Raw genomic sequence first — 14,032 nt, 5'->3', positions numbered from 1 at the left:
TTCAAAGTCCTGACTTAATTCCCTTGGTGACAGACACAGCAGCTTGATTTTCATAAGCCCTGTCAGCTTCAGCATTGGCCGTCAGCGGACAGGTAGAATAACTCTCCTCAACAGCATCCTTCAACGTGTGATAACGAACCTACATAGTGAAGAAAGAAAAAGTGCAATGCAATTTAGAAGTGGAATTTTTAATGTACATTTAATTTGCAAAAGAATATGAGTCAGATATTCTGGCAAATCCACATAACTGAATCACTGTCCCGTCAAGACATTTCGATAGCCAAAGTGATTCTACCTTCCCACTAATGCCATCCTGCCAAAAAAAGAACAGAAAGGAAAAATACACAGCGTGGATATATAAAATATCAGCAGCCACTCCTTGTCTCCTTTCCCCTCTCCCCACCAAAACTATTAGTTTACATAAAACCTATGATTTTAGTATGTTATCTTACAATACTCAGAGAAACTTGCTACCTCAAGTGTTATTAGTGCCTTTGCATATCAAAATATCCTATAGTTAGGATAATCCCCTTCTTCTTAATGACAGCTTGAGTACATATTAATATGAAAGCTTTCCAAAAAAATATCGATTTTAAAATGACCATATTTGGAAAAAATAAAATAAATAAAATGACCATGTTTGGGCCAGTAAGATATAGACTGTTCGGATAATATTAGACTTGAAAGCTAGTAACAAATAACAATGGATTAGAATGCCAAAATATTGCCTCACACACTCCGTCAACATGTATATGAACACAGCAGGAAATCCAAAACAAAAGCTAATTTATGGAAAACTATGTATTCCTAATGACAGTTTAGACCAGTAGGGGTCCAAGTTACAAACTGCATCTTTACATGAGATGCTTTCATTTTACATTGAAAACCTGGCTGTATTCTCTAAGCATGTATCAAAGCAAATCATTGTCCTATATTTAAGAGTATTTTTCTTATTTTATTCTGTAAAATCTAATCACTGCACATACGCATCATGTATACTTATGTATTTCTGAACTTGAAACATAAAATGATGAAATTTTGCTTTCGAAACCCAAGATACCGAAGGAATTGTATGCATGAAGTGGTTGTTTGATCCCATGCAATTTTATTTTATTTTCAAATTTTAAAAAAAGGAACAAAAGCATTGCTATTCTAATATGTTGATATCTTATTGATGCCAGATGTCTTTGCCTCTACTCAGTGATGTAACCTAATATTTATATTTGAAAACATATTGACGCATCAAAGAATTTAAATCTGGAAGAGACCTTAGAGATCATTTTGTGCAAGCTCTTTGGATATTTATATAAACGGGAGATCTAAGCCTCAGAGAAGCCCAGTGACTTGCCAAGGTCCCACAGCTAGTTCGAGCCAGAATGGAGACTGGGACCCAGTTCTCTTTTATTATCGACAAAGGCTCCACAAGACTCCACAGGCAATCTGTGTTGGAAACTGTGCTCTTAACTATAAAAGGTCAGATTCTGATTTTCTTTTCCTGTAACTTCTGATAACATGTTCCTAATGAATCTTTCTCAGGAAGATTATTTTGGGGAAAATGTACCATGGTGGATGTGAGGTGAATTACAAGACGGGGAGAACTTTAGACCTTCGCTTGCCTCCATGATGAACTTTCAGGGTTTGGGAGGCGGACACAAAACTGCATTGCAGACACTTTCAGGATGATATTTTTTAAGTCCATTTTTTCTTACCACATTCTGGTTCTCATATGATCTCAGATTTTTTTTTTTTTTTTTTTTTTTTTTGGTCTTTGTGAGAATGTTTGCTTGATCTTGTAATATTAAACAGCATTTAGCCAATAATGGCAGGCATGCTAAGAACTGTGTTCCAGGTTGCCAAAACGTCAGAGTGTTACTCTTCAGGGTTCTGGTGGCATAAGCTGCATTCGGGTTTCTGATGGCAAGGGTGCTTGCTTCTGTGTTCGCTTCACAACATCCCCTGTAATTTACTCCAAGGTTCTGGCAGATTGCTGGACCCTGTCACCAGCTGTCGCCAGCCCGCCTTCCCATCCATATTTGGCAGTATCTAAGAACACAGGCATGCCGGGAGAAATGATAGTAGCTGTGATAACAACTTCAGCAGCATGGTCCCCAGAGACAAGATCAAAATCTGGCACCTTTTCCCTCAACACAGAACTAAAAATGGCACTGAACTTGCTACTTGGTGGTATATAATTTTCTTTAATTACACATTTTGGTTTCAAGTGTACCACATGCTGGCTTTTAAGTATCAAACCAACATACATTGGTTAAAAACAATGGCATGCCCTTTTTTTTTCCTATGGGGAAGAAGTGGAATCCTAGAATATCGTGGATTCCTTTCATCTCCATCAGCCTGGAAAGGTAAAAGGAATGTATGCTGTGATTTCTTTCACTGGAATGGTCTTCGAATCGGAAAGAAAATGTCGTCATAGAATTTCACTAGCATATTGTCTCAAAATTATCTCAATTAGTGAGGCTTTTTTGCTCAACATTAACTGGAAAAGCCTACAGAAAAAAACTAGGAGGCTTTAGAATGAATTTTTTTAATTATATAAGAAATATTTCATTGTAAACATCTTCAGATTGGTTGAATCCAAGAATACCATGAGACGGCCTAGAAAGCTATAGTCTATAAAAGTAGACCATTTGGCTGTTAGTAACAGAGTTTGCGATAATGACGGATGGCTTCACATCCATGTGTGTTATTTCTAGAGTTGATATCATGGTAATTTTTATCATCAACGTGGGTGATAGTATTAAAAGTATGCTCATTAAGTTTGTAGATGACAAATGTTAGATATATAACAACTAATTTAAAAGGGTTCTGGGACGCCTGGGTGGGTCAGTTGATGAAGCGGCTGCCTTCAGCTCAGGTCATGATCCCAGGGTCCTGGGATCGAGTCCCAGATCGGGCTCCTTGCTCAGCGGGGACCCTGCTTCTCCCTCTGCCTGCCACTCCCCCTGTTCCTGCTCTCTCTCTCTCTCACTCTAGCAAATAAATAAATAAAATATTTTTTAAAATAAATAAAAGCTTTCTGACTGGGAATCATCTTGGAAATCAATGTTCTCTTGCCCCGAGAAAAAGGGAGGAATTAGACGAGGTGCCCCCAAGGCTTCTTCTGACTGTTAACAGTCTCAGGGGCCCTGTTGGTCACCCCCTGTTTCTCAGGAACCAGTGCAGCTACAGAGATCCAGGCCTCTAAAATCAACTTTCAGCAAAATATTGAAAAAGCTGAATTATATATTAAACCTTTCCCTTAACTATCCTCTCTTATTTTTTCATAGCTAAAATCCTATCATTTATTCTCTTTCTTCCCAGAGTCCTCTCTCTTTTTCCCCTTGAGGTGCCTGTTTTACCCCCTCACCGCAAAGATCCATTTCTGTTTCTCTTACAACTCCTCGCTCCTCACAACTGCAGAAAGTAAAAAATTTATTCAGACAAAGAGTGGGATGTTTTAGGTAAAATACTACAAAATGCTATGGTAGGACAGGGTAGTTATTCATTCCAGAAAGGCCTCGTGAACAAATGTCATTTCAACTGGACTTCGAGGTATTGGTGAGATGTCATCCAACAGAACTTGGGGGCGGCATCCCAGAGGCCAGGAATGACAGAAGCAAAGACATGGAAGCAGGGAAATTAAGGCCATGATTTAAATGGTGGACAAGCAAATCTGGCCAGTTCATGGGCCCTGTGATATATTCACACGGTTGTGCAACAGATCTCCAGAATTTTCCATCTTACAAAACTGAAATTCTACACTTTTTAAACAACTCCCCATTTCCCCTTACCCTGACCCCCTGGTAACCACCATTCTTTCTGCCTCTATGAATTTGAACTACTTTAGATACCCCATATAAGTGGAATCAAAACCATATTTGTCTTTTGGCAGCTGGCTTATTTCACTTAACATCATGTCCTCAGGGTTCATCCATGTTACAGCCTGTGACAGGGCTCCCTTCCTTTTTAAGACTGAGGAATATTCCTTTGTGTGTATATATTCTTTATCCATTCTTCTGTTGATGGACATTTGGGTTGCTTTTGCCTCTTGACTGTTATGAATAGTGCTGCTTTGAACATGGATGTGCAAATTTCTCTTCCAGAGACCCTGCTTTCAGTTCTTTGGCGTGTATATCCAGAAGTGGGATTCTGGGTCATATAGTAGTTCCAGTATTTATTTATTTATTTATTTATTTATTTATTTATTTATTTATTTATTTTGAGGAACCACTATAGTGTTTTCCATAGCAGGTGAACCACTTTACAATCTCATCAACAGTGCACAAGGCTTGCAGTTTCTCCACAACCTCACCAAGACCAGTCATAGTGTTTTGAAACTACAAATCAGTCTGGGAAGGCCATGAGCTGACAGTCATTAACCCCATACATGAACTTGTTTAATCCGATTGCTTTCCGTCTAACCCCCGAGATTGCCACCGAGCAAGCCTTTCCTCGCTCTCCCCTCTAGCTCCTATCTGATGAAGTCACTTGCCATTCTACACTGGGTATCTTCCCTAGAGGAACACCTGGGAACCTTGTAGAGACGAGCACCTGCAGGGACGGTGTAGGGAAGGTGAAAATATACATCCTTTAGTTATGCTATGTGTTAGATGGACTACTTTTAAATAAATATTTTAATTTAGAAAAGTGTACAGATCGTAAGTGAACACACCAGTGGAACCACTTCCCAGATAGAAAAATAAAAATATTACTAGCGTTCCAGAAGTCCCCTATGGCCTCTCCCGGTCATTACCTAGTCCCCCTCCCTAGAGGTAATTACTCTGGTGACTTCTGTTCCTACCAGTTAATTTTACCTGCTTTTGAACTTTATGCACATTGCCTTATACAATATTCATGTTTTTTTGTGACTGGGTTCTCTTGCTCAGCACTATGTTTGTGAGATGTATTCATGCCATTGCACCTGACAGTGCTTCGTTCATTTACGTTGGTCTGTAGAGTTCCTTGGTTGACTCTGATGATATGGTATGATATATGATAAACACTATAATTTGTTTATCCTTTTTACTGCTGGCGGACATCTGGGTTTCCAGTTGGAGGTTATTACAAATAATGCTTCTGAGAGCATTCTTGTTCATGCTTTTTGGTGTTATGTAGATACATATTTCTGTTGGATTATGTAAAGAAAATACATTCTAATTCCAAACAAGCAACTTACAAATGATTTTGCAAAATGCAGCCATTTTCAGTGGGTCAACATCTTGTATTTAGAAGCCCATTTCAACAAATGGACAACCTCTGATTATATGTGCTGCTGTCGAAAAAGAAATAAATCAACAATTCGTGTTAAGATTTTTTAAATTTCTTAAAATTTTGATTCAAAACAGTTGCGATTAAAAAGGACAACAGCTCAGTATAGGAAAAGGAATCCTGACATCGGGTCAAGATATCTGGTATTGTGAGTCCTCTTTATACACTAACTTTTTTTAAAAGGTGTTGAGTAAGTCACTAACCTGCTCTCTGCCTGTGTTTCACTCGTACAACAGGAATGATGACTGCTGTCATACACCATTCATTCATTATTAGAAGATAATAGACATCGGGGCACCTGGGTGGCTCAGTCAGTTAAGCATCCGACTCTTGGTTTCAGCTCAGGTCCTGATCTCAAGGTCCCGAGACCGAGCCTCGTGTCAGCCTCTGCACTAGGAGCAGTGCGTGCTTGAGATTCTCTCTCCCTCTCCCCCTTCCACTCGTACGCTCTCTCTCTAAAATAAATAAATCTTTAAAAAAAAAAAAACAAGTTAATAGACATCAAGGTATTTTTAAAGGTAGAGAACACACTTGAGCCGACATATAATGTTACTGCTGTCATTCACAAATTCCCCTCTTCCTTGGATAACATTTCAGATATGAATCCAGCCCCCACCCCTCATTAAAATCACCCAGAGATACATGGAAATAACAGTATGAAACTATGAAACATGATATCAGAAACAAATTTTTTAAGATTAAATCTACATGAATGCTTTCTATAACTTTAAAATACACACGTATAGGGTTCACGTGTAATTTTTAAATTGTTGTTTTAAAGAGTCTTAGAGGGGCGCCTGGGTGGCTCAGTAGGTTGAGCATCCAGCTCTTGGTTTTGGCTCAGGTCATGATCTCAGGGTCCTGAGATCTCTGCGTCAAGCTCCATGCTCAGTGCAGAGTCTGCTTGTCCCTCTCCTTCTGTTCCTCCTCCAGCTTGCACTCGCTCTCTCGCTCCCTCACTCTCTCTCAAATAAATAAATAAATAAAATCTTAAAAAAAAAACTACTCTTAGAGTTAACCAAAATAGCCTGTTGTGAATTTTCATCCTTATCAAATTACTATAAAATTTTCTTCTACAAAAGAGAATTCAGTAGAGTGGGAAAGTTCTTGTATGGAAGAACCGTGCCTGGATTACACAAATGTTACTTAGAAGAATCTTTGCCCATCCTCGGCCACCAAATACTATCTCTGCCTTCCGTTTTCTAGATCTAGTAGAAAAACCTTATCTAGCCTGTGGCCCTCACTGAAGGTACATTTCACTTCCTTCGGTACAGATTTTCACATTCCTCTGCCCCCTGGGAGAATAGACAGGTGTATTGGGCTAAGCCCTTTGTGATCAGAAGCTCTGGGTTGAAGGGCAAGGTCTACTGTTTGCCTGCTTGAAAAGTTAAGCTCCCCAAAAGCCTCAATTTTCTCAGATTTAAAATGAAAAAAAGTAATAACAGTAAGTATTCATTGGAGTCTTCATGAAGATTAAATGAGATAAAGCAGGTGAAACACTAGCACAACATTTGATATATAATAAGTGCTTAATGAATGTTTTCTCTTAAAAAAAAATACTGCATCGTGATGTCCTAACACCAGCACAAGAACAACATTCCTGCCGGCCGATACTCCTCACCTAAGCTATGTGCCCAGAGGGGTGAGGGACCCCGAAGGGCACAGAGCTCCCAGCCACTCCTGGACCCTCTCCCCCCACCCCCCTAGGTCATGCATACACCAAGGATCGATTTTCACCAGTCATGAGTAGTGGTGCCACAGGCCCTCCCGTGGGTTCAAATCTTCTTTCCAATTCGGGTATTGAAGAATTGGGCTCATCCTTCTGTATTTACATATGTATTTTATTTCACTGATTTTCCCTTATTTGTCTGCCAAGACCTTCCCATACAGCATTATTGTGCAAGTGCTCAGAAATCACTCTAGCATTTTTGACTTTTACGAGTTTGCTGCCTCCCTTGGTCTCCCCCTCTCTCATTTTTGGAGTCAGTTTTACTAACACCCTGTATTTGTAGAAGAATCTCAAGTTACACATAACGAGTGTCAAGAGCATTGCTAAATACCAAACGCCAAGATTTTCAAAGTACATAATATCCCAAGACCAAACAACTTGTTGGTCTCCGTTTTCAATGCAGTGTTAAACAAGATATAATATTATTTGGTATGGTTCTCATTATACAGCGTCTTAAGTAGACTGGAATTTCATTTTACTGAGATTTACTGTAAGAAGAAAATATGTAATAAAGCTATTGCCCATCTGGCAAAAAAAAATTAAAAAATAAAATAGCTTTCCAAACAGAAACATAACATTACTTTCTAATATTTGACATCTGTGCAGGATCCCGTGGATTATCTCTCTTCTTCAAAGTCTATTAAAACCAATAATATAAGCAAATCTATCATTCAGGAAGACTTTTTATGTTACATAAAAGCTCACAATGATGATGAATTATTTTGTGTAGAAACTTTGACCCTTTTGGAATATTTATCAAAACTATGCCGAAGTATGTCTGTCAAAGCTTTTACTGTATGCAGAACAAGTTCCCATTATTTTATTCAAAAATTGCTGAAATACCTAAAACCTTGAAAAAATGCATGAAGTGATAAATGTTTAGAAAGCTCCTGACATTTTGCCACTCAAACACTATGTAATTTAATGCAAAATGACATATGAAGTTATACCTCCTTACAAGTTGACAATTTGTGAATTCAAGGATTCTACAACCTATATCTTAATCCTTAAAAAAACCAGAGCTTGAAAGGAATTGCTGCCAGATTATAATTTAAGAAGGGGGAGTATATACATTTTTTAAAAATATACAGAGTAGATGTAGCTATGTTTGTATCTGTGTTTGCTGTGTTTCTTATTATAGCATAATTTTATATCAGGAGTTGTTAACAAAAGAATGTGAAACGTGTAGAATACCCTCAAACTATCGAATCTTTTTTTTTTTTAATTTTAATTATATAAAGTACTAGTGGACTTCCACTCAACTGCTTTTCATATACCATTATGCTAATATAGTCATTAATTATTTATTAATAATATAACACTCTATTCTTGGCCATTTACTTATTTATGTTTATTAACTGTTCCCTTAAATTACTATATTTTTATCCACAACAGTGTTTTCTTAGATTTGCAAACATCAGAACATACATTTCATTTACCTACAAACACTTATTAATACCTACTAGGTATTGGGCACCAGATAAGGTAACGGAGGTACAAAAGTGAATGAAAGCGGTCTTGGAAGAGATGCTTAACCCAGTCAGGGAAGGCTACCCCACAAAGTTGGTGTCTACCATCTGAGCAATGAATGGGTATTTTACAGTGGATGAAGAGCCTTACAGACAGAAGGAACTATTTATTGAGAGGCAGCGTGGTCTGGTCAGGTGACTTCAAAGAGTTCAGTAATCTAGGGGTACCTGGGTGGTTCAGTCGGTTAAGTGTCTGCCTTCAGCTCAGGTTGTGATCCCAGGGTCCTGGGATCGAGCCCCACATCGGGCTCCCTGCTCCATGGGGAGCCTACTTCTCCCTCTGCCTCCCTCCCTCTCTCTCTCTCTCTCATAAATAAATAAAATCTTTAAAAAAGATAGTTCTTTAATCTAGAGTCAATAAATAAATGAAGTCCCTATGTACTAAGAACGGTCCTGCTATGTATCAGCTGTCCGTGATATACCCCCGTAGACCTATCCTGTCTAGAAAGTTCACATCAATTAAGTAAGGTAGGTTTAACCAACCTCATTTTTTAAGTAAAACGAATGTTAATAATATTCCATCATTTGTCCAAGGCTAAATCCTAAGTTGAAGATTAAACCAAAATCTAACGCCATCTAAAGCCCCTGCTCTTTACCCTGCCAATTTAATTGTGTTACTACATATATTACATATTTAATAAGGACTTGCCTTTTGACAGTGGTAGTCATCACACTATTTCTAACAATACTTCTTGAACACTATGTCTTTGTTCACCTCTCTGGTAAATTCCATATATATATATGGTGAAATGTCAAATAATGTCCAAAAAAAATCTTCCGTGATACGGTAATATGATCATCCCTGGGTTTCCCTAGGGGTATTTAGCCTCCTTAGGGATTAATTCTGAAACTGTATTCTGTGGAACACAAATGAAAGTTTAGTTGAGGGTTAGTGGTCAATATCACAGGGGTTATTCTTGTAAGTACTTCAAATAAATTAAGAAAAATAATATAAAAAATTTTAAGTATATTACATTTATAAATGTATAAAGTCTTATAGTTGTCTATTTTCTAAATATTTCAAATAAAGAAAATTAGTAAACACGTTTACAAAATTTTTATAAATTTCTAAGAGTATCATACCCACATCAGAAACTCTGCGTGAAATTACCTGACACATAGCGTGTTGCTTCATCTGTGCCGTTGATGAATTGAATGTCATAAACTCATCTTAAGTCTAGACTATTCAAATATTACTACATTTTGTGCATAAAAATCCATTCTGATCATTTCATATGCCAGCAGATCTATCTGGGAGACCAGTTGTTACTTTTTACCTTAATCCAAATGAACAGCATCATGTTTCTTGAGAATCTACAGATGTTGCAACTAAGTATTCCGCCTGTGCAAGTGGCCTGAGCTCCAGCAGGTTTGGCGGACGCTGCTACAGAGCATTCGACCACTTACCTAAATGACAGAGAGGAGTGGAACTCAGACAGAGCAGAGCAAATAATCATTCATTCCTGAGAGCCTCCTGGTACCAATATTGCACAGCATCGCTACCTAAGCTGCATTTGTTTGAGGAACGGTTTCCTTTCTAATTTTTATGTGCAATTATCTTTGGTATTCCAGAACATGGAAATTTTCACTTTACATATGAATCTTGTTATAAACATGTTTACCGTTTGCTCTACTGCCTAAAAACAGCAGACCTTTAAACAACTTGTATTCTTTGCCCCCAGCAATGCATCTCTTTGGCCTCAACTGGCAGTTACAGCAGACTGAAAATGACACATTTGAGAATGGAAAAGTGAATTCTGATACTATGCCAACAAACACTGTATCATTACCTTCTGGCGACAATGGTAAGCGAAAAAATTATGTGTCTTGTGTGTTTCTTTTAACATCTCTTTTCCATAAATTTATTTTTATCCATGTCACATCCAGTTATATCTGGGAGAGGGAAAAGATTTTGGAAATACGGATGTCATCTTTTAATGAGGGGGTTTTTATTCACTTACTTGAAAGATTGGAAGTTCACATTTTTATTATAGGAATAATACGATTTTCTGCCTTCTGATTTGATGGCTAGGCTTTTCCGGCTTTCCCTCTGCAAGTGTGTATTTTGTCTTATTTTTAGTCTGTAAATAGGCTATACTTCAGTATATCATCTCGTATATTATATCTTGGGTGTATTAAGCTTTTTTCATTCAACTAGCATATGGAGTTGGAATACTATATTAATTTTGTTATAAAAGCTTTCAAATACAAGACACATTAAAGGATTTTAATTTATTGACCTTTCCTCTGCTTGTCCTTTCTGTAAACCTTCAAAAGTTTGCACTTTGGGCTAACAGACCTTCAGATCATTTGGTTCTGAATTAAAAACAGAATTTAAGAAGTTCGAGAATGCTTTCTTTCGTTTTTCCATATAAACACCCAGGAAAATGTATATATACATGTGTATATTTATATTATATGTACTTGTCCGTTATTTTGATACGTGTGTTTGTGTGTATTTTGACGCTTGGCAATCTCTGACTTTTTGCAAAATGTCATAATACTTTATATTTCAAAGCAACTGGATCAAGATACCTTTTTTTGTGACATAAATATATTGTCTGCCTTTAAGCATTTCCCAAGCTTTTCTTCCCCCTTTGTTTCTTCTTATCTCGTGTATTTGTATTCTGCTTTGGCATCAATTATGTCCGTCCTCATGTGGCTAGTTTCTTTGCAAGACTAAAAAGAAGCTACTGTGTATTTATAGATAACATAATATATATTTATTTATATATATATATATATATATATATATATATATATGCTGCCATTTGACACGTCCCCATTCACCATGACTAATGCCTTTATCATTTTTCTGTTCTCTGTTTTCTCATCTTCTGTTTTATTTTAACAACATAACTTTATGGCATTTCTCTTCCTTCTTAGGGAGCCTGAGGAATTTTATAAGATGTTAGATTTTCATAGTAATAATAAACACCCTTTGCCCCACACCTGTATGGAGCCTTTTGATAAAAAGCTTCACATGTTCCAAGAAACTATACGTGGTAACGTATTAGTAATGAAAACTGTAGGTGGGGGAAATTGCAATTAAGTAAACAATTGTTTAATTTTTTATACACTGATAACACACAGATGAACCGCTAAATTGCGATTAAGTGAACAATTGTTTAATTTTGTATACACTGATAACACACAGACGAACTGCTTAAGAGTGTTTATTTTGGGTTTCTGTAGATTAAAATGTAGCCTGTCTCTTAAAGCGGATGGTTTCTATGAAAAGAGCCTGATGGCACGTACTAACCACACGTGGAGGAAACTTTTTTTTAGACTCAAGAAATTAGACTAAAAAGAGAAAGGCTAATTGTAGATATGTTTAGTTTTACAACATCCTAACCTTTTATCATGGTTAAGATGAAAATAGAGCGCAGCTAATTAGTTTCACAATACTTAAGCAGCATAATACCAAGAGAGCTATGGATTGAGAGATGCTCCCACAGCCTCATGCTGGTCCCTGGTATTCTGCCAGGGAGTACCTTCTCTGCTTGAATCGGCAGCATTCCTCAGCTCACATAAACCATGTTCAAATCCTTAGCTTCTTTACCTGTTTACTTTGTAACCTTGGTCAAGGTGCTTTCGTGGTTCAGATCCTGCAAGAAGATTTCAGGACAACCCTGGAATAAACTGGGATCATTTGAAAGAGCATCATGGGGGCACCTGGGTGGCTCAGTCAGTTAAGCATCTGACTTCAGCTCAGGTCATGATCCCGGGGTCCTGGGATCGAGCCCCGCATCGGGCTCCCTGCTTGGTGGAGAGCCTGCTTCTCCCTCTCCCTCTGCTGCTCCCCCTGCTTGTACTCTCTTTCTCTCTCTCTGTCAAATAAATAAAATCTTAAAAAAAAAAAAAAAAAAGAACATCATGTACATATGGCTTCAGAAATTCTATGGAGCTAATAGAGTTTTAAACTCTTCTCTATGACTGCAGTAAGAAATCCACATTATGTCAAAATCCACAGACCCATGCACATACCCATCTGAAATACGTTTCCCAAAATAGTGCTTCTCCTCATTTTGTGACATGCACCCTGGTTTTCTCACTCTGCTGCATTTCCCATTTATACAAGTGCTGGTTGACACTCCCAAAATTTCACAGTTTACAAAGGATGCTGGCCCACAGTTTCAGTAACGCTGCTCTGAAAGTCCCCTCCTCTAGGAGAGACTGGAGTTCCCCCACATGATCATAGAATGCACTGCGGACAGTTGACTCCCATGAGCCTGTAGGACTGTACGTACACGGAAGGAAAGAACCTTCTTCCTAGCCTTGTAAAGAAGACCCCCACGTAAGGAACAGGCACCAGATGCCCCAGGATGAGTTAGGAGCTCTGGAGAAAAACTGATCCTCCAGCTGTCAGCTGGACTGGGGATTCATAGTCATTTCTCCTTATGGAAAGGAAGGCTATCTCTGGGCTCAGACCTTGTCCACAAAGTGGGACCTAATTAGTAGTCACTTGTCTTCTTTATTATTTCTCGAATAGCACCCCCCCCAAAAAAAAACCCTAAATTATAAGGAATTCTTATTTCTGTTTTTCCAAGTAAAGATTCTTGGTATGTATCTCTTAAATACTTACAGTCATGGGGTTCAGGGGGGCAGGAGGGGACTGTATTTACAAGACAGAGGAGGTACCTGAAAATCACAGTTTTTAAACCCCTGTGATGATCCTGCACTGTCCAGACACCATCGTCCATGACCTCAGCTTTATCCAGAGAAGCCTGTGATCCTGCACTGTCCAGACACCATCGTCCACGACCTCAGCTTTATCCAGAGAAGCCTATCACATCATCTCTTTAGAAATTCAAGATTACCACCGTTAAGAGAGCCTTAGAATTCAGAACAAAGCTCATTAGGAGAATTAACTGTGCTAAACATAATGAGACAATTGAGTCACGGCTTCTAAATACAGTACTTTTGTTTATGCAGTCCTATTTTATTCTTTTTTTATAAATACAGTTCTAAGGAACACTCATGCTGTTAAGGCGTCAGGAAACTCCAAGCTAGCTTGTAAGCCCATTTGAATGGAAGCGTCTGTGTGGTATTTAGTATATAAAAGAAGAATTTCTGTTATATTCCACAAGACCATCTTTGACTGCCAGTTTTAAAGATGAGATGTCAGAAGTGTGGGGTCTCAGGCAAAACTGATGGAAGTGGACAATGTGAATATAGAGGTGAGAATGAGGCTTTTCAGCTTCCAATACCAGTCTCTTTCCAGAAATTAGAATTATTCCCTGGGACCAAGGAATTCATTTAGCCTAATGTACTGGAAAGAATGACACAGGCCTATATTCAGATCCTAGCTCCTTCATTTATTTACTTTCTAACCTTGAGCAAGTTACTTAACCTCTTGGAGCCTCAATTTCCTCACGTGTAAAGAGGGAATCATAATACCCATCTCCTGGCTCACTGACTCCAACAGTCTGGCCGCCCTACTTTATTTCCCTTGCAAACTCTCTTCCACATTGTTCCAGATCTTCCTACTGTCCTCAGAACCCCAGCT

General features: G+C 38.2%; 1 protein-coding gene across 18 annotated transcripts in view; it reads left to right on the top strand.

The window, feature by feature from the left end:
- TENM3 (teneurin transmembrane protein 3) overlaps window positions 1-14,032 on the top strand; it is a 602,365-nt gene that overhangs the window by 456,939 nt on the left and 131,394 nt on the right. For all 18 annotated transcript variants that reach the window (XM_078069865.1, XM_078069864.1, XM_078069863.1 and 15 more), the window contains one exon: window positions 10,206-10,328. In XM_078069865.1, the coding sequence (XP_077925991.1) occupies window positions 10,206-10,328 (123 nt within the window). The remainder of the gene's footprint in view (window positions 1-10,205; window positions 10,329-14,032) is intronic.

Source organism: Halichoerus grypus, chromosome 3 (genome assembly GCF_964656455.1).
Source record: "Halichoerus grypus chromosome 3, mHalGry1.hap1.1, whole genome shotgun sequence".
In the NCBI taxonomy this organism is placed as follows: Eukaryota; Metazoa; Chordata; class Mammalia; order Carnivora; family Phocidae; genus Halichoerus; species Halichoerus grypus.
This window is presented reverse-complemented; position numbering and strand designations above follow the sequence as displayed.